We start from the raw sequence: 26,564 nt of genomic DNA, 5'->3' as shown, positions 1-26,564 counted from the left end.
GCACCAATGATACTGCCAAGAATGACCTTGAGCGGATCACTGCAGACTAGTGGCTCTGGGAAGGAGGATAAAGGAGTATGAGGCGCAAGTGGTGTTCTCGTCCATCCTCCCCGTGGAAGGAAAAGGCCGGGGTAGGGATCGTCGAATCGTGGAAGTCAATGAATGGCTACGCACGTGGTGTCGGAGAGAAGGCTTTGGATTCTTTGACCATGGGATGGTGTTCCAAGAAGGAGGAGTGCTAGGCAGAGATGGGCTCCACCTAACAAAGAGAGGGAAGAGCATCTTCGCGAGCAGGCTGGCTAACCTAGTGAGGAGGGCTTTAAACTAGGGTCACCGGGGGAAGGAGACCAAAACCCTGAGGTAGGTGGGGAAGCGGGATACCGGGAGGAAGCACAAGCAGGAGCGTGTGAGAGGGGAGGGCTCCTGCCTCATACTGAGAATGAGGGGCGATCAGCGGCTTATCTCAAGTGCCTATATACAAATGCACAAAGCCTGGGAAACAAGCAGGGAGAACTGGAGGTCCTGGCAAAGTCAAGGAATTATGATGTGATTGGAATAACAGAGACTTGGTGGGATAACTCGCATGACTGGAGTACTGTCATGGATAGGTATAAACCGTTCAGGAAGGACAGGGAGGCCAGAAAAGTTGGGGGAGTTGCACTGTATGTAAGGGAGCAGTATGACTGCTCAGAGCTCAAGTATGAAACTGCAGAAAAACCTGAGAGTCTCTGGATTAAGTTTCGAAGCGTGAGCAACAAGGGTGATGTTGTGGTGGGAGTCTGCTATAGACCACCAGACCAGGGGGATGAGGACGAGGCTTTCTTCTGGCAACTCGCAGAAGCTACTAGATCGCACGCCCTGGTTCTCATGGGCGACTTCAATCATCCTGATATCTGCTGGGAGAGCAATACAGCAGGGCACAGACAATCCAGGAAGTTTTTGGAAAGCATAGGGGACAATTTCCTAGTGCAAGTGCTGGAGGAATCAACTAGGGGCAGAGCTCTTCTTGACCTGCTGCTCACAAACCGGGAAGAATTAGTAGGGGAAGCAAAAGTGGATGGGAACCTGGGAGGCAGTCACCGTGAGATGGTCGAGTTCAGGATCCTGACACAAGGAAGAAAGGAAAGCAGCAGAATACAGACCCTGGACTTCAGAAAAGCAGACTTTGACTCCCTCCGGGAACTGATGGGCAGGATCCCCTGGGAGAACAACATGAGGGGGAAAGGAGTCCAGGAGAGCTGGCTGTATTTTAAAGAATCCTTATTGTGGTTACAGGGACAAACCATCCCAATGTGTAGAAAGAACAGTAAATATGGGAGGCGACCAGCTTGGCTTAACAGTGAAATCCTTGCTGATCTTAAACACAAAAAAGAGCCTTACAAGAAGTGGAAGATTGGACAAATGACCAGGGATGAGTATACAAATATTGCTCGGGCATGTAGGAGTGAAATCAGGAAGGCTAAATCACACCTGGAGTTGCAGCTACCAAGAGATGTTAAGAGTAACAAGAAGGGTTTCTTCAGGTATGTTGGCAACAAGAAGAAAGCCAAGGAAAGTGTGAGCCCCTTATTGAATGAGGGAGGCAACCTAGTGACAGAGGATGTGGAAAAAGCTAATGTACTCAATGCTTTTTTTGCCTCTGTCTTCACGAACAAGGTCAGCTCCCAGACTACTGCACTGGGCAGCACAGCATGGGGAGGAGGTGGCCAGCCCTCTGTGAAGAAAGAAGTGGTTTGGGACTATTTAGAAAAGCTGGATGTGCACAAGTCCATGGGGCCGGATGCGTTGTATCCGAGAGTGCTAAAGGAATTGGCGGATGTGATTGCAGAGCCATTGGCCATTATCTTTGAAAACTCTTGGCGATCGGTCGAGGTCCCAGAAGACTGGAAAAAGGCTGATGTAGTGCCAATCTTTAAAAAAGGGAAGGAGGAGGATCCTGGGAACTACAGGCCAGTCAGCCTCACCTCAGTCCCTGGAAAAATCATGGAGCAGGTCCTCAAGGAATCAATTCTGAAGCACTTAGAGGAGAGGAAAGTGATCAGGAACAGTCAGCATGGATTCACCAAGGGAAAGTCATGTCTGACTAATCTAATTGCCTTCTATGATGAGTAACTGGTTCTGTGGATGAAGGGAAAGCAGTGGACGTGTTATTCCTTGACTTTAGCAAAGCTTTTGACACGGTCTCCCACAGTATTCTTGCCAGTAAGTTAAAGAAGTATGGGCTGGATGGATTCACTACAAGGCGGGTAGAAAGTTGGCTAGATTGTCAGGCTCAACGGGTAGTGATCAATGGCTCCATGTCTAGTTGGCAGCCGGTATCTAGCGGAGTGCCCCAAGGGTCGGTCCTGGGGCCGGTTTTGTTCAATATCTTCATTAATGATCTGGAGGATGGTGTGGATTGCACCCTCAGCAAGTTTGCGCATGACACTAAACTGGGAGGAGTGGTAGATATGCTGGAGGGCAGGGACAGAATACAGAGGGACCTAGACAAATTGGAGGATTGGGCCAAAAGAAATCTGATGAGGTTCAACAAGGACAAGTGCAGAGTCCTGCATTTAGGACGGAAGAATCCCATGCACCGCTACAGACTAGGGACCGAATGGCTCGGCAGCAGTTCTGCACAGAAGGACCTAGGGGTGACAGCGGACGAGAAGCTGGATATGAGTCAACAGTGTGCCCTTGTTGCCAAGAAGGCCAATGGCATTTTGGGATGTATAAGTAGGGGCATTGCCAGCAGATCGAGGGACGTGATCGTTCCCCTCTATTCGACATTGGTGAGGCCTCATCTGGAGTAGTGTGTCCAGTTTTGGGCCCCACACTACAAGAAGGATGTGGAAAAATTGGAAAGAGTCCAGCGGAGGGCAACAAAAATGATTAGGGGTCTGGAACACATGAGTTATGAGGAGAGGCTGAGGAAACTGGTATTGTTTAGTCTACAGAAGAGAAGAATAAGGCAGGATTTGATAGCTGCTTTTAACTACCTGAAAGGTGGATCCAAAGAGGATGGATCTAGACTATTATCAGTGATAGCAGATGACAGAATGAGGAGTAATGGTCTCAAGTTGCAGTGGGGGAGATTTAGGTTGGATATTAGGAAAAACTTTTTCACTAGGAGGGTGGTGAAACACTGGAATGCGTTACCTAGGGAGGTGGTGGAATCTCCTTCCTTAGAAGTTTTTAAGGTCAGGCTTGACAAAGCCCTGGCTGGGATGATTTAGTTGGGGATTGGTCCTGCTCTGGGCAGGGGTTGGACTAGATGACCTCCAGAGGTCCCTTCCAACTCTGATATTCTATGATTCTATGAGGATGTAGCCTCAAATTCCCATGGAAATAGGAAACCATGCTATATATCTACCATTATCTCAAAACACAGCTTTCTATTTCATTATAGAACTCTATTAATAACGTTATCTTCCCAGGGATGCAGTCATGTCATCAAATCCTACAGGCTCACCTGATGCACTGAATCAAAGTCTGATTGAAGTTTATTAATAAAGTGCTGCACATGGTTTATTGAATTCAAGCATCTTCTCAAAAAGCTGTCTCATGTTAAAGATTTAGTCAATAGGGAAATGACCAAGTTTCGTGCCTTTGCCACAAAGTTCAGAACTGATTCAAGACATTAACTCTTTCCCTGGGACCGACAACAGCATAAAACCATTATAGTGACTATTACATCCAGCCTTATTGCATTTTTCTAACAAGAGGCAGAACACCACCCTTCTTCCAGTGAAAAATTATATTAGTGAGCCAGATGGTCTGGAAGAACCTGTGCAGTCGTGGAACAACAATACTCTCACCTGTCTTCAGTAACTTAGGTGTGAGGTTACAAAGCCGTGGGGCCTTCCCAGATTTTAAATTTACAGACCGCAATCTACAAGTATCCTTAAATGGATACCGACATCTGTAAAACTTGATTTGTTCCAAACGTCAATCCTTCATGCATGTAATTTCAATTGAAAACCTCCTTAGAAGGACTGAGCCTTTTTTTAAAACATAAAAGGAGGACTTGTGGCACCTTAGAGACTAACAAATTTATTTGAGCATAAGCTTTCGTGAGCTACAGCTCACTTCATCGGATGCATTCGCTTATGCTCAAATAAATTTGTTAGTCTCTAAGGTGCCACAAGTACTCCTTTTCTTTTTGCTAATACAGATTAACACAGCTGCTACTCTGAAACCTTTTTAAAAATAGTATCTTTTTTATATATATCCAAAAACTGAAGTTAAGAAATTAGGGGACTGATTTTCCACTCAATTACATTAGCTTTATGCTTCAAGGCCCTTCATTTTTGGTTTTTATTTTGTTTAAAATTTCCCAGGAATTTATAGGTGGTGTTTATTATAAAAAAAAATTTAAAATGGGAAAAAAAATCAGTGCTTCAGTTTTCTGGGTAAATATCGGGGACAAGAAGAGAGAAATAAAGCAACAAATAGAGAAGAGTGGCCTCAGAAGTGGAAGAGGTAGAGGAGGGAAGGGCATAGTCTCCTCATGCTGCCTTCTCTACCTCTTCCACTTCTAGGCCTGTTCCAGAAGGAGAGATGGCAACTCTGTTACTTAGGATTCCCAAGTTACTAGGCCGCCATCTCTCCTTCTGGAGCAGGGAGCTGGGCTCAGGGAGCTCCAGCAGTTCTAATTTTAGGACTCAAGCACTGAGGTACATATCTATGCACACGTGCATACATCTTCCATGACACTGTCTTACTTTAACAGATAAAAAATTAATCTAACATCACACCTGCCTAACATCATGTGTTAGATTTTCTTAATCCAATTTTTCATGTAGTTGAGTGATTGAATAAAAGGTTTTGTCAAACCTGGAAATGTTTCAGGAAAAATTGGTAAAAACTGAAAATGAAGGGCCTTGCTTATGCTGCAGTAACTCCATTATTTCCTGGACATATGGACATACACATGTTGGGGGGACAAGAGGAAATTCTTATTCCTATCCTCTCCTATATACACCATTGCCATAGTTGGCCAGGTACCAAATGGAGTTTTTTCTACCTTTAAGTGAAGCATTATATTCAGCAATGAATGGGGAATTTTATTTGGCACAACAACTTAGCACAACATACACTGCAGACACTGACAATTATTATATAAATCACATGTTCATGCATGTGATTTATATAATAAGCACAATGGATGGCACACTTGTCCTTTGACTCCGTTAAAAATAGGCCTCCTGAACTGAAGGAGAGTTGCGGTACTGACACGCGTAGACCTCAAAGCCGCTACCTGGATTTACAACTTGAGGGCAATACACTCTTTGACACCCAAAAAGCCAGCACATTACAGAAAATTCCTCAAGGTAATTTTGTAATGATGGGAAATCTGAGCCAAGTTTTTTGTAACATAAAATCTCAGTAATCAAAGCAGTCAGGACTTTACAAAGACCTTATGATGTAAGCCAGCATGCAGTCTCAGGATAGTTTATTTTTCCACCATTAGTGCTTCAGTGCTAGGAGCTATCTATATGCATAATTACTATGAATTTTCAGATAGTAAATACAAACACTTTCATAACATATTCAGAAGTACCCCTTGGGAAAAAAAGTAACTATGATCCCAGTGATGTGACACACACTAGATAACTATGTCATATGCCATGATATGAAGGGATTGATGCAACCTGACACTGTACAGTGCTTCATAAACTACACTGTGTGGAACACTAACATTTTTTAATACATAAAAGTTTGTAGAAGACTCTAGAGATGGTATTGGAGAATAAGTGTTGTCACGGACTTCTCAGGACATCTTTCTAGCCTTTGGAAATAGTTCTTACTACCTTTTTTTTTTTTTTTTTTAAAGTAAGGTTCTGATTATGCATACATATGTTAAATCTTTACCCAAATATGTTTCAAGCAGAATTATTAGAGATACTGTTTTTCCCCGCAGGTACTATAGCTCGTAACTGAGTGCTGTATAAATTGCTCAGTGCATGCCACAGTTGTCCGCTGATAGCAATTTAAAAAAAATACAAATAAAAGGCAGCTTTAGAAAACGTGATTGAGGTCTAATTCTCCTCAGTACACCCCCTACACACACACACACACCCCTACTGCCATTGACAAGAATTTTGTAAGTACAGGGAATATAGAAGATAAATCATTATGTTTTCAAACAGCTTCTTCAACCAACCACTGAAAATAATCAAGTATTAAACAATCTAATATTGAGCCCTATCATGCCCTGAAATCAATTAGGAATCCTGGGCAAATATCTACTGGTAAAATGTGGCTCATAGTATGATTTTTGAGCCATATGTGTTGAAAAGTACACAGCGCATTGCAAACTCACCCTTCTAATCTTACATCTGGCAAACTTCTGTTAAGTGCAATCAAGTCACTGGCCATAAGGTTAAACTGGTTAATTTTAAACAGCTCTTTCATTTTCTCCTGTTCATCTTTGGGAATGAGCACAGCCTTTCCCATCTCTCCAGGTCCTTCTTGGTTTCTTGAAATAACAGCTGTAACAGAAGATAACAAAATACCCACTTTTAATATTTGTGTGTTGATTTCATTCTGCACTAATAGGAGACTTATGTCATCTACCAACATGGGGTAATTTAGAGAAAAATAAAATGTCTGCACTCCAGCCTGAGATTTTACCCATAACTGGACCTGAACTTAAATTCTAAACTTCTTTTTTTTTTTTAAGAAAAAGTTTAGAATTTTCAAATACATTTTTCCACCCACTTCTAGTTTCTGCAGTGACCACATATAACAGTAATGAATTGTTATTCTCATTATATCTATACATATGATTGTGTCACAGTATCATATTCCCAGTGAAATTTTGCAGACACAAGAGATGTCCATGAGATTTATATAAGCATCCAAATTATCTGATGCTTATGAAAATTGAATTCAAACCCTAACCTTTTAAAATTCACCCTTGACTGCTACGCACATGCTACTAAATATTCTAGCCCTAAAGAAACTAATCCCAGAGCGAGAAGATTGTAAACATACATTATCCCAATGTGAATTATGCTACAATATTGGTACAGTCTAAGAATATATGTTTTACATATTTTTATATACTTGATGAGAGGTATGTTTACATACAGCACATTTTAACCTATGTCTTATTAGTTTTCTAAGTTTCTCAGTATCAAAATAAAAAGTATATTGAACTTGAGATGTAATTACATCATCATATTATACAAGACAAAAGAGTGGCAAGGAACATCCTCCTGAAAAACAATGTAATAAGTACAATCAATTTCACTATGTACCTTCAATGTGTATTTAAATAAAAAAATAAATCTTCAAGAAAACTGAGTTTTTATATTACTAATTATTTGCATGTTAAATCAATCCATAAAACAAGAGCATTCTTTTAAAAACAAATCAGCATAATAAAATTGCTAGTTCTTCAGTGTCAAGATTTATCTGACGACGACGACGACGTGGATAATCAAATGAAAACATTGCCACTGTGGTCCTGATCCTACAATCAAACCTGCACAGGCATTTGACTGCAGGATTGGATTAAAAGAAAAGGAGTACTAGTGGCACCTTAGAGACTAACCAATTTATTTGAGCATAAGCTTTCGTGAGCTACAGCTCACCTCATTGGATGCATTCAGTGGAAAATACAGTGAGGAGATTTATATACACACAGAACATGAAAAAATGGGTGTTATCATACACACTGTAAGGAGAGTGATCACTTAAGATGAGCTATTACCAGCAGGAGGGCGGGGGTGGGGGAGAAAACCTTTTGTAGTGATAATCAAGGTGGGCCATTTAGTTTGTTTTGAAGGTTTGGTGAAGGAAGATCTTAAAGTTAATCAGAAAATACCCAGGGATATTAGTGTGACATAATTTGCCCAGACATTGTCACACAACCGCAGAACCCATTTCCTAGAATAAAAGAAACAACAAAATATTTTTAACAAAAGCTTCAGTTACTGTTTAAAGTCTGAAACCAAGCCATATCTTTATTCAGGTTTCCTAAACCTGAGATTGACTTCACCTTTTAGCGGAGGTGGGGTGCACAGGGAATACAGTTGTCCAGCTTGCTGGGGGATGGAGGGGAAAAACAAACAAGAAGCCGCTTTGATCAACAACCCCAAAAAAGCTGGATCTCAGGAAACTGTACCAAAAGCAAAGGAAGAGGAACTCTCCTCTGAAGCACTGATGTCACCTCTGGCAGGGGCAGGAGCCAGGTCTCACTCGCCAGGGGTGAAATCCTAGCCCTAGTGAAGTCAATAGCACGACTCCCAAGAGACTCTCATGGGATCAGGATTTCACCCCAGGCATGTCTCCATAGCATTCCTATGAAATAGGCTGCTTAATGGGATATCCTAAAGGATGTCCCACTTATTGAATCCAAATTGGGCAGCTTGATCTATTAGCTTGTCCACTGACAGCATTAACCTGAAAATTATCTGTGAGAACCCCACTCCCATGTGAAATATTTAAACCATAACAATAGAAAAAAAGTACTCTTTCTTAACTCTATTAATTGTGAACCAATTAGCTTCTGATCCTGAAAAAAATCCAACACATGCAACAACCCAGTTTTCTACATTAAATTGCAGAAATTTATCATACAATATTGGTCCTCAGTTTCCTGTTCAATTCCATCCATACTTGGCTTGAAAAAAAATATGAAGGTAATAAAAATGGAACTAGGAAGCATCAACACAGCAGTGTCTGCTAACAACTACGTGTAGGTAAATGAGCATAAAAACAGCATTTATATCATGCCATTTAAAATCTGACACAAATCAATAAAAACAAAATCTTCAAAAATCCCTCCACCTTCCCTCATTCCCTGATACAGAGAAGTCTACCAAGAGAGAAATGGAATACATGAGAGTGTGATCTGCTATAAAAATATCATCAGAATGAGTTTGGGATGGTTGCATTAGCCATGACTGGCAAAGCCACAAATGAGTTATGCAAGTCATCACAAACTAGTGTAGATAAATGCTTGTTATAACATATATTCGGTATATGTCACATGTTATGGGGGGTAAAGCCCACAATTGCAGGAATGGTTAAGGGAGTTTAAATCTTTTTATAGGCACTACAGAAATAATTTACAAGTCTATACAATTTAGTAACAATATCCTTACTATAGGATGTTTACCCATTCCCATTTTGCATAGGACTGTGCCCCATATGGAAAAAAGTCTCATAGAATTTAATTGGGGTCTTTAGAAATATTGTGTGCCCGTACATACAACCAAACTATCTTCATGCTTAGCTTGCCATTTAAGTTCATGAATCATGACTTCCTCCTCAGCAGGCTGGGCAGTATCTGCAGTATTCCAATCTCCACATGGAACTCCCAATAATTTTCTGAGACTACAGTGGCTTACTTTTCAGAGCTGGGAACCTTTTATTTCTCTGTTCGTGTTTTCAGTTCCTTAGCATGGGAACGAACTGGCTTGGTTTTGGAAAAAAAAAAATACAGAGCATAAATGCCCGGAGGGGGGCTGTTACTTATCAGAGCCTCTGTAGCCAATTATTCATTAAAATTGCTTATTCTTGCAACAAAGAAAACGAACACCTGTAAAAGCCTTTCCAAACCATCATTGTTCCACAGGAGATGAAGGACTTCGAAGCAGACTGTAGAACTATGGGTTCACTAAACAAATTAGACATTAGTCCTTATTGGTGAATTTAATAGAAATGAGCTTAGACGTTTGACTTTTTTATATATATTATGGACTACAGATAGTGTAACATAGCGTTTGACCACACCACAGAAATCTTGTCTCCCCAGTTCTAGTTTACACCTTAACTGAACAAAGAATATAGTACAACTCATTTAAAAGAACCCATCTATTATGCCCATTTTGATCAATATCAGCTGTGACAAAGTTCCTCCTCTACCTTGGTGGGTCTTGCACTTATTGGCAGATTTGCTCGCCTTGGAGCTTCACGGCAGCCCTCAGTTTGGCCGTTTTCGTGAACCCACAGTCCAGGCCAACCCCTGTGTCTGACCAGGAGCTGGGAGGTTTGGGGGGAACCCGGGCCCGCCGTCTCCTCCGGGTTCCAGCCCAGGGCCCTGTGGAATGTAGCTGTCTAGAGTGCCTTCTGGAACAGCTGTGCGACAGCTACAACTCCCTGCGGCTACTTCCCCATGGCCTCCTTCCAACACCTTCTTTATCCTCACCATAGGACCTTCCTCCTGGTGTCTGATAATGCGTGTACTCCTCGGTCCTCCAACAGTCCACGTTCTCACTCTCAGCTCCTAGTGCCTCTTGCTCCCTGCTCCTCACACGCGTACCACAAACTGAAGTGAGCTCCTTTTTAAACCCAGGTGCCCTGATTAGCCTGCCTTAATTGATTCTAGCAGTTTCTTGATTGGCTGCAGGTGTCCTAATCAGCCTGTCTTAATTGTCTCCAGAAGGTTCCTGTTACCTTACCCAGGGAAAAGGGACCTACTTAACCTGGGGCTAATATATCTGCCTTCTATTACTCTCCTGTAGCCATCTGGCCCGACCCTGTCATAGAGCACATTTATACATTGCAAGAGGAAGAATTACAGTAGGTTTCACTGTGACTGTAATATGAAATTATCAGAGGGATTCTTAAAACTGGGGCCACTTTAGAACTGCAAGTGGTGATTCTGAAATTTTATGTCTGCTCCATAAAGTTTCCTGTTCCTATGTGTATATGACAGGCTCACTGTTTAATGTGCATCAGGGTCAGCGGCATCCTCCCCAGAGCTAAATACACTATGCACCAGAACTGCTACTAAATGCTCATTTGACATTTTATAAAATAGTTTTTCTGAGTCTGGGCAGTTGCTGGTTCTCTGGATCTGGCTCTGGGGAAGGAATGATAAGAACTTATAGTGCTCTATATGCTTCCTAATCATCAGATTTTATCTTGGAAAGTATACCTAGCCCACGAGAGAGAGAAGCAGTCATGTATGTTGTTCTGCTCTTTTAGTTATCCCTGAACAGCATTTGGCAATCTCACCCCACCAGCAGCCACATGCACATTATTTATTGTTAACTTTTCATTCTGCTTTAAACATCCCACTGCATTATAAAAAGCATGTAAAATATTTAGGCTGGTAGCCACTAATGTTGAAGCATACCGTATCCTTGACCCTCACTTTTTGGAGAAAAGAGAGGGTCAGACACTGTTAAAACCCAAACATGTATTTAAGAATTGTAATAGGGTACAGTTTTTACACATAGCCTCAGAATCCCTTCATCCCACCCTTCTTACCGGAATAAGTTCCGTCACCCGTTTGCTGAAGATGTCAGAGTATACGCCCTTCTCTAGACCAATGGTTCTCAAAGCTTGTTTTAATGGGGTTGTCAGGGCTGTCTTAAACTTGCTGGGGCCCAGGGCCAAATGCTGAGCTCCATCGCCCAGAGCTGAAGCTGAAGCCCCAGCTTTGGCCTCCCCACCTGGGGCAGTGGGGCTTGGGCTTTGATCCCCCCTCCTGGGATTGTGTAGTAATTTTTGTTGTAAGAAGGGGGTTGCCGTACAATGAAGTTTGAGTACCTCTGCTCTATACAGCAGCATGAAACTGGCCATAGGATGCAGCAAGACTTAAGAAACCAGGGGAGGAAAACATTTTGGGCAAAGGAAGGAGCAAGATAACTGCCCTACCCCCCAAAATGTAGCATATATGGAAAGGGGGAGAGGATGAATCCCCCAGTCTGAGTAGGGCTATCTGGGGAAATGGCAGAGTGAATATGTTGTAGCAAGTCTTCAAAGTGTTCATACCCCTTTACCACCATACACCTGGCCAGATAGCTGGTTTCCACATGCCCGTGGTCTCCTTCCTCTCTATAGCAGAGAGTCTTCCTTACAAGTGTGGTGAAACTAGGGAGGAAGTTTGTCCCTATCCCCTTCTGCAAGGCAATCAGGCCAGGAAAGAGGCACCCATTTCTTCTGCCTCCACCCCATGAAAAACTAAAATAAAATTAAGAAATGGACCTATATTGGTCCACAATACCACTAAATAGGCCAGGAGGAAATGATGCTAATACTTCAAAGGTTTGTAGTTATCAACAGTTACTCATTCTTAGACTTAGAAGAGACCTCAGGAAATCATTTAGTACAACCCCCTGCTCAAAGCAGGACCAACCCCAACTAAATCAATTATGCTTTGGAGTGAAATATGCAATCTACCTGGCAGGGAAACCTTTCAGTTTAGGACCTGTACCTAGTTGGTGTGGCTGTTCCAGTCAGTAGATTAGGTACTGTACTATATGACCTATACAGTGTTTCCTTGCTGGAGATGTGATCAGCTTCATAACTAATGTTCAGTGATCACCGAGGAAGCAGCTTTGCTGGAGAGAGGGAGAGAGAGAGACACAGACAGACAGCATATGGTAAACTGAACAGGCACCCAGCTCAGACTGAGTCTGCTCAGGCTTGTAGAAACACCAGTGGACATAACATCATAGAATATCAGGGTTGGAAGAGACCTCAGGAGGTCATGTAGTCCAACCCCCTGCTCAAAGCAGGACCAACACCAACTAAATCATCCTAAATCACGTGCTCAAAAGCTTAAACATGATTAACACAGTAAAATCACATCATCCATAAACTTTTGCTGGTCAGAGGTTTCCCACTTTCCTCTTCCCCCTGGCTGGCAATTTAAACTTTTTGGTTTAAAAAAACAAAAACAAAACAAAAACACATGTACACTTTGGCTGAAATCCAAAACATTTCAATTTGGAAATATTGCTGCAGTATTTCATGGCAGTTGTAGTGCCTCATGCCACTGGTTCAGCTGCACCTCCCATGAAGTCCCATAGTCTCCATTTTTGATAGGAGGATGGTACATTATGGGAGTCCCGTGGCACAGCATGAGAAATAAGGTCCATCTGAGGAGCCATGCCCATGTAAGAGAATGGGGACACAAGACAACCAAACTATAGTTCCCATTATGCACTGTGGCAGCAAGTCTGAATCAAAATATTTCAGTTTTCAGTTGAGAGGTATTTGGTCTTCAGATTGCTTTTTTTTTTTTTTTTTTTTTTTTTTAAACACAAAAATTCTGCAGAAAGCAGAAATTTAATGGAAATTTTTCTTTAGCTGAAACCAGTTGATAAACTTTTGATCAGCCCTATCATTGATCTAGTCACTGGCAGTGACCTGATACCTATCCTTGCAGAACCTCACCTCCCATTAAAATGTAGTTAAATACAATCTGTGGGATCTGTTCCATTATCTGCTGTGACAGGGTGTTTCACTTCCTAGCACCAGGCTCTAACTGGAAGAGAAATACTTAGTATTTAAAGAGACTAACACCTAATGGAAATCCCTGAGATAGTGACATCATAAATCAGACTTAATAGCAATTTGTGCAAACAGGTAAGGTCTAGCAATACAAAACAGCATCAGCGGATGGATCCAGGAATTTCATGGCAATAACATGGTATACTACCTCAAGCAGCATCAGCGGATGGATCCAGGAATTTCATGGCAATAGCATGGTATACTACTGAACAATATTTTCTGGTTGTCATTGTGAACATTATAAATTAACAAATAAGGCACAGAACAGGCTTGCAACTTGCACATTCAGTCTTGAAAGCTTGAACTATACACTCATCAAGATGGAGAACCACAGCAATCTGTTGTTGCTCTACAGTTATTCACTGAAGTCCATCAGGGTGAAACTTCAAAAGCAGATTTTGCTATATTGTAGCTTTTAATCTGCAAAGCTACATAACTTCCTACAGAGTCTGTACTCATGCTGTGTACTGTAACTAAAACAGATTAAATTTCATTCTTAGATAACACATTCTTGCCATGAAGAATTATAGCTCTATTGTGGTTAAAATGCAACAAAGCCAACCCATGTCCAATCTTTATGTAAGATATAAAATGTATTTAAGCAAACCACAATTCATTAGTACTTTTTAAAATAAAGCTGGATATATAGTCTAAATCAGATGCATTGGTAACATAGGAAAATCTATTTTTATTATGGCTCCAAAATGGATGCTATCTTCTCTCTCATGTTTGAGCAAATGGATTGTGCCCAGAGAGTCTGTAAGAAATAATCCCTGACTGTATCAAATCCAGCAGACATTAACTGTAGTCCTCAAGAGGGCATCTTCTGATAGACAATCAATATTGTAGCACATTTCTATCAGCAAGCAGAATAGGTGAGAAGACTCCTCCCAAAGTAAGTTTGACATTTTTATCGGTCAGGTGAGGGGCACTATTAGAGCAGATAGATCATCAACTGAGCCCCAGAGACCAAGCATGTAACTTTTGAGTATATTTGAACTTCATAAGTCCAGATAGCAAGAGTTTGAGTTACTAGTAAACTCAGATGTCATGCATGGTTGACTGGCAACGAACCATTAAGCCCGTGGGCCTTATTCCCAAACTATTAACATGATTTAGTTACTAACACGATTTAGTTTACTCTTTAATGTTCTCCTAATTTCCCTATTACTCCAGTGTCCCTCCCTTCAAAACAACACACCAACCTCTCCATGCTCATCATCAGAAGCAAGCTCCCCACAGACCCGGACACCAAGTCAAAGTGGCACGAAACCCTGCCAGAACAGTTGCAAGTCCTGCAGACATATCTCCACTGCTGCAAGGATCAACACCCCCCACAACACATGTTTCAAGATCCATGGATCCTACCCATGCCTATCACCACATGTGGTGACCTCATCTATTGCACTAAATGCCCCAAAAGCAACTACATTGGTGAAATGAGACAATTACTATGCTCTTGAATGAACTCACAGAAAAATGACAGACAATACCACCCCATCAGCTCTGGACGGGGTGGAACCCTTTTCACAAAGCCATCACTCTATATCTGACCTTTCAGTCCTCTTCCTCCAAGGAAAACCTACAAAAAGCTTTCAAAAGATGAGCCTGGAAGTTTAAATTCATAACTTTGCTACACTCTAAAAATCATGGATTAAATAGACATACTGGATTTATCGCTTATTACAATCTATAACCCACTAACATTCCCCCCCCCACCTACCATCTCCCCCCTACCCCCGCCATGACTGGAGGGCTGTTAATGAACCGCTTCACTTTGAACGGTCCCTTGAAATGTGTTAACTATTTCTGCTAAACAATCTGGTCTGCCCTTTATTTTGCTTTGACACTCTGAATGGGTTTCCCAGACCTGAAGAAGAGCTCTATGCAAGATCAAATGCTTCTCTCTCTCTCATACCAACAGAAGTTGGTCCAATAAAAGATATTACCTCACCTACCTTCTCTCTTTAAACTCAGACCAATATGGCTACTACACTACATACGATCCCCACTGTCATTCTGAGGTCTGAGTGGCAATGGTGTACAGCATAACTGTTAAGTTCCTAGATGGCCTTTGATTTGCTACAACACAGTCATGAAAAACATATGGCCCATATTTTTGAGAGTTTGCAGAAGGAACGGCATGATTTTCAGATGTGTCACCCACAAGTTGAACTGAAGTCAACAGGACCTGTGGGTTATCAACACTTCTAAAAATCGTAAGATTTAGATCAGACATTTTCCACGCTAAAGGCAAAATGACAGCATATTCTGTCCCACAAAATTTCAACATTAGTGTGGAAAAAAAATGACATGTTCATACTGTGTAACGGGGTGGTCACCATGCCCTGCTAGGTTCAATCTCCTGGCCCCGTTCCCCAATGAATCAGGACCACTCCAAGCTGGTGCAACACCCATGCTCTTTATTCCTGTGTCTGGTCCCCACCACCAAGCTCCAACTATTTACAAGTTATTTACAGGTTTGGCCTAGCACAGGCCTTCTGAGCCTACTCTCCCCTCCTAGTCTTCGCACCCCCAAACCCCCTTGGACTCACTTCCTCCCAAACATTTAGCCCATTAATGAGGCTGGCAGGTGGGGCCAGTTTCCAGGCCAGTCCTAGCTAGTTTCCCAGCCCCAATCCATTTCCCCTGATTGGGGCTGGAGTGGCAGGAGCTGATTAGGGCTTCCCTTGCCACACCCTGCCACACAATGCAACAAAGATTCCTTGAAATGAATATTGGAGTGTAGTGAAATTTGCAAAGTGCTTGTGTGTTTCATGTGCATAATATGAACAACTACACATTTTTATATTAACATTTTTTCCACCAAAAAAAATCTATAAACCCAGGGATCCTTAGCTGTCAAGTGATCCTAATCTACCTATGGGGGGTTTAAAAAGAAAGTGTAAATGTTTTCTGTTGACCTTTATGTGGATTATAACTCCGTGCAGTGAGAAGACTTGTAACTGCTGACAAGAGGATGAAAAACTAGGCAAACCAAGAAAGTATGTGAAGTTAGCAAGATATGGGATAAATGAATGGCAGATAGGTTGTCAGGAAGTGCATGGCTGACCATGGGATGTATATTAGTATGCGCCAGATGTACCTAGAAAAAAAAAAAAGATTGAAGAATCATGACATTCTAAATGATGGTGCCTGTGTTTACTTTATTGTTAATACTTCTTAAGAAATCAGATATTTTGATTTATATACATCCATTAAAAATGGAGTGCCTATCCCTTGCTCCAAATGTTCTTAGACCTCCTTTGTACCTCCTTCTTTGGCCATCTAAAAAAACACCAACAATAACCTCGTAACAAAACCCCAATTTAAAGTCTTTAATATCTCCCATTAGAGCCTTTTGTTTTCCGTAGCTGAGAGGAAATACAATGGCCTTTGCAGTATGCTCTGAAGGTCAATAGACTGGGGCTATTTTGGACAAATGGGAGAGTCAGTTCCAAAGCTTTGGGTCCTTACTATTTATCTTTTATCACAGGGACTCCAACTTGGGTACCTCCGCTGATTTCAACTGTGGCTGCCTGGAGAAGTGTGGACTTTCTGGCAAGGAGGTTCCAGGTCATTTTAGGGCTATATCTGTCAAAACCACCACCTTGTACTCTACCCACTGATTACAATACTTCAGTTCATTAAATGGGAAAAAAATATTCAGTGGGGGTAATTGATGTTAGGTGGGTACATGATTAATCCATGATTACATGCTGTCCCTCAGCTATCCTGTACTTCCATTATAACTATATTTAGTCACTATTGTGTCTTTGATACTTCACTGAATCTTAATGTGGGATCAATATTGAAAATATTCCTAATAGGGAAGCCATGACTTTTTTTTTCCCTGCAGAAACTTCAAATCCCACATTAGCAGTTGGGCTAATACACATTTGCTGGCACCTAAATTGGAAGCACACCTGCAGTACTGCAGTCGGTGAAATTCAAGTCAAATAGGTATCTCAAATCACCCAACTTGGGGAAAGCCCTGAGATTCTGCTGCGTAGCATGAGCACCTACAGAAGAGGCACACCAGGAGGCTCCACTTCTTCTACACATGGCAGAGCTGGGCTCCTAGAGTACACTTAGACTACTCCTAAGCAAGGTATGCACATTCCAGCATAGGGAAGGATTTGTGTCAAGTTGGCCTGTAGGTCAAAATATCTCCACAGGGAAGGTGAAGGGGGCCTACCGCCATTCCATCCTAGGGTACCGGCTGCAAAGGCAGATAAGGGGCTACTCTGAAAAAGGGCCATGTACTGTGGATCCCCACAACCCCTGGATAGTTTCCTTTCACAAAGCTCATTTACACACACACTGCACAAAACATGAGTAAGTTTCATCCAGTGAGAAGTGCTGTTCTTCTTAAAAGCTATTTAACCTGCTGGACTTTGGTGGCTGTACAGAGGAGAGTAAAAGATTCCATTATACTTGTTGAAAAGAGCAGGGGATAAGCTTGGCACTCTAGCCAATGTGCGTTCTTTCAGTAAATCTCGTCCCAATATCCAAGGATGAGTGAGCTATTGTTCAGCTCACATAATGGCTGCTGTGTTTGCTTACACAGCCATTGCATTACCAATATTCAACTAATTATTTTTAATATGTTTTGTGGTATTTTGAGCTGTATATATTATTTAACTTGGCCATTTGAAAATAAAAATGCACTAGCTATGTTTTCACTTGCAGGGTTGCATGAGGTCAAAATTTAAATAAACTGGTTGAGGTATAGATGTGTTAGTCCCATTTCCATTTTTAAGCTTTAGCTTTCACAAACCACCACAGTTTACTGTTTTCTATCAAATGCCAAGCACTCCCACACCCCCTTTTTCAAATTGAAAACCACTATAAACCAAAAGTATACATCACCATTTTACCAGTATTATGATTTTGTAGACTGGTACTTTCTCTTTCTGTACCACCATTCAAATCCATATGAAATACTGCAGAATGTTTTCATATCCTAAATCTCCATATTATAAAGGGGATTTTTCACACAAGCATGCACTTATTCACCAAGACTGTTATTTCCTACAGATTAAGTTGGGGTCTACACTAAAGTAGCTAATAGTGTTTCTCAGAAGATAAGCAATACAACTGTCCTTATTTTCCTGTAGCTGCTTCTTAGAACACTTCATTTGTTTTATTTCTTTGCATATCATTTCTCCTGATTTTACAATGATGTTTTTGCTTAGGGTCTCACTTTTTTCTCTTGCATTTTTCCTTTATTAGAGTTCCCTGGAACTCCATTTTCAAATCATCATCATATTTTTCTTTGCCTTTATATTTTTAGTAATGCACTTTGTACTCTGCCTTGAACTGTGCCCTGCTGACCTGAACCAATTTTCACAATATATGACTGTTGTATTTGTGCACTATGTAAAAAGAATCTAAACTTCTCTTATAGTGTTCCTATAATTGAGGATGTTAAATCCTATTTCTGGAAATTCAGCTCTTGGATTTTAGTTTATGAATGCAGTATATAAAGGTCAGCAACTGTCTCCAGAATAATCTCAGAGCATCTCAAAGCTTTTAGTTCAGAAAGCCAACAGGAACTTTTAAAGCCCAGAATAAATACATTTGGATTCTTTGTGACAACTGCCGTTTACCCAATTCTCACAAGTACATTAAGAATCAAAGTCAAATTTATAAAAGGCACATTCAAATGGTATCATTCACTGGAGACCTATGCTATAGGTAAGCAATTGCAGTTTGCAGGCAACAGCCACAGTAGGTTTAGCATGTTACATTTTATTGTAAAATATCTGGTTACTTTTACACTTTCCATTCTAGTTAAATAAAACCTGTAGGATAAATATGCTTCTCTTATTTTCAAGAACAACTGTACACTAAGGACCTGGTCCAGACAGTTTACTGAAGCTAATGAATAAAACTTCCATTGACTTTAAATAACAAGATCGGGCCTGCAGTTCCTTGGTGATACCACATACAAAGCTTCTGAAAGCAAAAGTACTTCACTTCACAACCTACATTGGGGAAAATATCCCTCATCCTTGTAATGAAATACCAGGATTCAGAGAGGTCACAGCCAGCTAACCAGAAAGCCAGTTACTTCTTCCAGAGAAGTGAAGATCTGAACTGAATCCTCTTAATGTAATGGTGTCTGCGGGTTCCTGTGTGTGCAGAACAGGTGGATGAGAGTTCCTATTCCCTCTAACTTGTCTGGATTTGAGGCAACTGTGGTGAATTAATAGTTAGCTATTCTGGACAGGTGGCCACTTTAATGGAACCTAAAAAAATAACATTTTGGTTTTGGAATGACAGAGGGCAAGGCCTCCAGCTGTGAACCCCTGAGAAGTACAAGATGTTTTATGTTGAGAGAGAAGTCCTCCTTATTCAACTCTGAAAATGTGATTAAAATCAGTGAATCTAGAGCACCATGCCAAATTGGGCTGCAATGTGTGAAATCACCCTCATTTCCCCCTCAACTATAAACACAGCAGGGTAAAGACAGCAAACTGCGCAAGCTGTCAATCATTTTATTTATAGTCTATTACGAAGCTAATTTTTACATCCACAAAGTAAAAAAGAAATCGATCATGATACTTAGCATATTCAAAGCACAGTACAAACACCAAGGTCAGGATCCTCAGCTGGTGTGAACTGGGAATTAATTCCATACATTTCCATGGAGCTATATTGACGTACATGAGCTGAGGATCTGCCCCTATGTATTAAATGCTTACACCACCACTGTAAGATAATGTCAACCTATTATAGCCTTGTATGGGTGCAGAAACAGAAAAGGGCAAAGTGATTTTTCTTTAGGGCCACACCAGTGTGTCACTGAGCCAGGATTACATGGTAGGAAGAAAAATCCATTAATTTCAGCTATTTCTTCAGAACATTATCTCAATCTTTTAATATCCAGTTTCAATTAAACTGGAGGGGGGAATAATTTCTGCTGGAAATCAAATCTGCACACAAGAATCAAACCATTTGCAAATTATGAAAAAAGATGTCTCCACCATACAATATGGACAAATTACTTACAGATACAAGTTAGATTTGTGTCATTGCCCACCGAAGCAGCCAATAGCATACATAGGAGGGCAGTATCTGACAGCCACCATCTGTAAACAGGGTTATTTTTTCAAAGTGAAAATTTCCCCATCCTGTGGGGGCGCGGGAGAATGGCGGAAGGAAGGAGCTTGATGTTTCCACCACTTCCCTTTTAAATCTTTAAATTAATTACCATTTTCATGTACAGATTGAAATTAGGGCCCAATGCCTGCTGTTCAAAAAACAAAGTATATTTAAATAGGTATTATATTCATGCAAAATACTACAGAATGAAACAGAAGCTCAAAAATGAGAGTAACACAGAAGCCCCCTAAAAATAAACCAGAACAAAAATGATGGATTGAGGAGGGATTTAATACCCCAGCCGACACACACGCAAAACATGGCTTTTTAAATATCCCTTTCCTCGAGGGCAGCCAACGCTGCAGCTGTGTGCTGCCTGTACTTCTACCTGGGTCAGAAACCTGGACCATCTTACAGGCAGACTGAAGCAACTCGAAGCATTCTGTATGTGCTGTCAGCGCCAAGTCCATAAAACAGTCCAACTTTGTGCAAAATGCCATAATCTCACAGATCTGGCCTTCCTCTGATAGCTCACTATATTGAAAAGCAGTGTTGCATGCTCTTCAGCCATGCTGCCCAGATGGACAAGCCCACCATCCTCTCAAGCTCTCCATTGATGTGCATGATTTGACTTGACCTGGCATCACCCAGGGGGCCGCCCCAGAGATTTGTATAATGCCATCAACAAGGGTTGCTCTGGCTGGCCCAGTCCTCAGTAGACTATGCATGTTTTATTACCATGAAGATTATGTACACTGTAGATACTTCCTGCAGGTTATGTGGAAGTATGCGTCCTGCAAGCCAAGAGCCTACGTTGCCAACCCTCCAGGATTGTTCAGGAATTAAACATTAATCTTTAATTAAAGATTATGTAATGTGATGAAACCTCCATGAATATGTCCAACCAAAATTGCCAACCCTAATCTTGAGCTGTAGGGATAGGATGATGGAAGCAAGCATTTATGCTCTGAGTGGTGGCACCAGGATGTGCTCTGTGCAGTCACAGCCCCAAGGGCCTGTGCTATAGCATTCCAAGCTTGCACACATTTGGATCCCTAGAGTGGGATCTGCACTGACATACTTGAAGAACAAAAGTTATTAGCAGTATGAAAGGACTTTCATATGAGGAAATAAAAATATTAGGACAATTTAGTTTAGAAAAGAGATTAACAGGGAACATGAACCAGTTATATAAAATAGTACAGAGAAAGTATATTGTCAGTTTCTATATAGTCTTCATATGAGAAGGAGACATTCAATGAAATTTAGACAAGCTAACTAAAGTTGATGAAGGGCAGTATTTTCTAGTTTGGAGGAGAACTCACTGCTACAATATTAGTGAGGCAAAGGCTTAATAGGACTCAATAAGAAGAATATTCATAATTACACTAGCCAACATGAAACGTTTAATTTTCTTGATCACCAAGTAGATCTATCAGCAGATTAGCTTCTAGCTCTACATAGCCACCATTGCCACAGTATTGGAGCCTCCAGCTCCAGATTCCCAAGCCAGTGCCCTCACACAATTTACAACATCTAAGATTGGTCAGATGTTGCCCTGTGTGGCTTTCTACTCTAAACATAAACAATGTGCTTTCCTGCTGCATACACCTTAAATACAAGTGGCTTTACAATGTGCATCTCATGGATTACTTAAGAATGTAACATTGCAGTGTAGACATACCCTATCAAAAATTCATGGCAGGGCCATGCCAGCTGACTTGGGCTTCTGATAAGGGACTGTTTAATTGCGGTGTATACATCTGGGCTCAGGCTGGAGCCCAAGCTCAGGGGTCCTCCCACCTTGCAGGGTCCTACCGCCTGAGCCCAAAAATCTACACCACAATTAAATAGTTCCTTACCCTGAGCCCTGCAAGCCTGAGTCTGCTGACGCAGCCCAGCTGCGGGTTTTTAATTGTAGTGTGGACATACACATAGACTCCTCTACATTCTATAAAAGACTGTTTCCCACGTCTTACCTGGATTGCATCAAATTTTAGTCCCTATTAAACATTTAACCATAGTTGACTTGCAGCTAAGCATAGTCAATGCCCCCAATCCATTCACATAATACATGTATGTGTTTTATTAAAAGTCACGTTATAGTCTTGTTATTTTAAGTAACGCCTATGTTTATAAATCACTGTTTTCAATGTACTCACTGCCCTTATTGACTTTAAACAATTTTAATTGCAGTATTAAATTTTCAGATGCCACAATCATTTTGGAGAGAAAAATTGAGGATGTAAGGCAGAAACAAAAATATTTTTCATGTGGCTTCTCATGTACCTGTGTCGAAAAAATTGTTCTCTAAAATCTTTTATCAGAATCCTAATTAATATAAGCACAAGCAACTTGAAGTTGAACGCTGAATAAAATACTTCACGGCCTTATGTATACAGCACTCTTTCTTGATAATAGGGAAATGCTAATAGACAATTTTAAAAGGAAAGCCACTTCATAGACAAAACAAACCTATTTACATAGTGATACTGGGTGCCTCAATTTTTGTATTACGTTTTTTGAGACACCTGAAAGGAGCCTGGTTTTAGAGAATGCTGAGCTTCCAAGACCCTCCAAAAACTAGGCATTTAAGACGTTTTGTTAAACCCATTTCAATACTATCAGCAAAGAGTTATCTAAGTCAAGAAAGGCTAACAGAACAAAAGTGACACCAGAGAGTTTCCATGTAAAATCCTCCACACAGGCACAAAAGAAAGGAAGTTAGAGGGAACAACATTAGAAGTTCAGGCAAACATTTCCATAAATCTTGAGCTGCTTCTGCACTATGATTAAACACATAGGCTTCATTCCAATAATGCTGCCAGCAATAGAGAAGGTATTTTATGCTTGTGTCCCTGAGAACTAATCTTCATATTTCATTACAGGTCATCAGATTTTATTAAATCTTTTCTATCTCAGTAAATCCAATGAACTTCCCATTAAAGTCTTACTGTAGTGGCACTATAGGAAATTTAAATTTAAATTTAAAAATCATCCAAAACTGAATCAAAAACAATTTAAAATTCAAAGCCAATGCCGTTAACAATGCAGTGGGATAGATGAAGTGCTCTGACTGGATTTGGAGGGGGGTGCAAATGCTCATCTCTTAGGGTAATCCAATAGGGGTTTAGCTCTTGGGGGAATTGTTGTTATAAATCTGTGGTCTCTTAGAAATGTTGGTGTTAATATCCTCATGCTAGCCTGGCCACTCTAACTCCATAGCAATAGTATTAAGAGAATTCATACGGTTCTGCTACAAGAGTACAGACCCCTATCACTAGAGTTAAAGGAATAACTAATAGCTGTTAGCAGTGTAGGAACTAAGGGCATGTCTACACTTACCGTAGAAGCTGTGGCGATCGATCCACCAGGTGTGGATTTAGTGGGTCTAGTGAAGACCAGCTAAATCGACCTCAGATCGCTCCTCTGTCGACTCCAGTATTCCACCAGAATGAGAAGCATAAGGTAAGTCAATGGGAGAGTTTCTCCCATTGACCCAGCATGGTGTAGACACCACAATAAATTGACCTAAGCTATGTCGACTCCAAGTATGTTATTCACGTAGCTGGAGTTGAGTAACTTAGGTTGACTTAACCCCGTAGTGTAGACCTGCCATAAGACAAGAGATGAGTGTTTGAGATTCCATCCATTAGAGGATAGAGGTCTACACCTACACAGTAGCCAGTTCATTATAGTATTTCTTTATTCGCTCTCCTTTTTCTTCTTCTCTTTAAAAAGCAATATAATTCAGTGGAAAGGAAATAGTAACCTGACTTATGTAGTTAAAATAAAATCTCCTGCTTAAACTTGTAGCAACGTAGTTTTTGAACATGTAACTCTGAAAGCACAATTTGTCAAAACATGCATTGCAGGAAAAATATACAATCATTGGCCTCCTCATGTGAATGGAGTAGTAAGTTACTTTAAAAACATATATTGTAGCATTCGCCTAATATTTGCAAATTTCTATTAAATTTTAAATAAAAAGTTTCAAGATTTTAGCCTCACTCATATTCAAAACACTGTTTATAATTGTTTTACATTGCACTTTAGGCCCAGATTCAGCAAGATACTGTGCTTAACTTTAAGCATGTGAATAGTATCATTAAAATTAATGAGATTACTCATGTGCTAAAAGTTGCATCTAAGCTAAGTACCTCATAGAAGGGGATACTTAAGTCCTTGATTCAATTTAAGTTTGGTGATTTATTCTGAGACAGTCAGTCAGTTTAGCTAAAGAAAATAAGAATCTTTCAAGCATAGAAGTGTACTACCTTGTCGTCCCCTCAGTTAACATGATCAGTCAATATGCCCATGAACTGGCAGTTCGGGGTGTGAAAGACATCAAAAATTACAGAGCAACCTGTACCACCACATGCCATTAGCACAGAGCAATAGCATTTAGAGCAAGAGAGATTTGGAAAGTAGTGATGAAATGTAGCAGCAGGGAAAAAAAATCTAAATCAGATTCCTCATGAAGTACTAAATGCAAATTTAGTCCTGATTTTCAAATCTGTTCTGTTACGAGTGGAAATTAAACTCACAAAGAAGCCAAAATGGCAAATTAGTATAAATTATCAAAAAAAAAAGAGCTAAAACCATTAATTTTTGTATGTACATGAACCTCCTAAGGAAACAGTTGAGAAAGATGGAGAGGGCTGATTAGCTGAAATCAAAAAAGGGAGCTGAATTTGTACATGCCAAACTTATTTGCTCTTATGAGATTTCAAATAAAAATCCCCTATTTTTGCATACTTCATGAATTTCTGGAGTATTTTTCCCTCTCCCCCTTGACTGAATAAAATGAGTCTACAACCCATAATGCTCACGCTACAGGTGCATATGACATCCCCAAATACATGTTGGTGAGTTCACAAAGAGTGAATAATGACAATCTGAGCGAATGACACTTTAGCAAATCTCAAAGTTGATTAATGTATTTTAGTTTTAATTAATCATTCTGTGTAAACAGGGTTATTTTACAGAGATTTGTTTTTAGATACATGACAAAAAACTTCACTCATGTATATCACAATCACACAAAAGGCTGGCGAGACTGAAGTATTTCAAAATTTACAAAGCAAACTTCCAGGGCTTTGACTTCACCCAGAGCTAACTGGCTGTAAGAGAGAAAGCAAAAAACAGGATCGATATCTAATGGAGTCTTGAGATTTAATGCTATCTACATCATATCACAGAAAAGAAAGCCAGATGACTTGTGCTTCAATAGCCTGAGATACCATACAGTGAATGTATGTCTTACAGGCAGAAATAATTTCTGTATTTTGTCAGGTTTCAGACAAGATCTCTATAAATCAGAGTTGGAAAGTACACATTGGTTACAGATGTTAAGAAAGATCATGGGTTATACTGGGAAAATAAGTCCATGCAATATTGGGGAATATATATATGGAAGCTCAGCATGGACCAGGAATGAGATAGTCTTTCCCCCGCCCGTCACACATTTCTGGGCACCAAAGTAGCCCAATGAGGATATTGACAGTTTGGAAGAATTCACGGAATAGCAAAAAAATAAATAAAAATTTAGATCATGTTGGGGTAAAATGGAAAAGAAATACATATTAAGGCTTGGTTAAATGATAAACAAAGCCAGTAGGAGCTCTGGCTGCATGTGGATGTCACTGCCTTGATCCCACATACAGCTGAGTGCATACTGCAAATCAAAAACAAACAAACAGAAATCTACCAATACTAGTTTGAAACAAATATTTTAGAGTGTCCCCCTTTTATGTCTACTTTCTCCAAACATCCTAGTGACTCAAACTTTGAGTCTCAAATGCTCATTATTTAGAATTATGAATAAATGCAAGAAAGTTTGCATATAAGTTACATACATGTAGGCCAACAGAAAGAGGTAAAATGCATGTAATGAAGTACTCATGATTTATTAACCCAGGTCCAGACCCATGGAAAAACATGGGCACCATCCATAAAACCAACATGGAATAAGAAACATGGGACTATGAGAACCAATAATCTGTATAAGTATTTGAATGGTGGGCCAAGGAGTCAATTAGAATAAAAGGGACAAAATTTAGCAAAGGGGAATTTAGACTGAAGACACAGAATAATTTAACAAGGGGCAAAATTATGTGTTGGCAAAAGTACTGGAGGATATAGAACATTCTAGCTGGGGCAGAGGGATGGTCTAAATGAACAAAGAGGTTTCCTCCAGCTCCCTAGTCTGT

General features: G+C 40.5%; 1 protein-coding gene across 4 annotated transcripts in view; it reads right to left on the bottom strand.

Moving 5' to 3' along the window:
• The window catches only part of GALNT13 (polypeptide N-acetylgalactosaminyltransferase 13), a 415,890-nt gene that overhangs the window by 200,267 nt on the left and 189,059 nt on the right, over positions 1–26,564 (bottom strand). For all 4 annotated transcript variants that reach the window (XM_074967361.1, XM_074967360.1, XM_074967359.1 and 1 more), the window contains one exon: positions 6,308–6,476. In XM_074967361.1, the coding sequence (XP_074823462.1) occupies positions 6,308–6,476 (169 nt within the window). The remainder of the gene's footprint in view (positions 1–6,307; positions 6,477–26,564) is intronic.

Source organism: Natator depressus, chromosome 11 (assembly GCF_965152275.1).
Source record: "Natator depressus isolate rNatDep1 chromosome 11, rNatDep2.hap1, whole genome shotgun sequence".
In the NCBI taxonomy this organism is placed as follows: Eukaryota; Metazoa; Chordata; order Testudines; family Cheloniidae; genus Natator; species Natator depressus.
The sequence above is the reverse complement of the archived record's forward strand: the minus strand, read 5'-3'. Positions and strand labels throughout refer to the sequence as shown.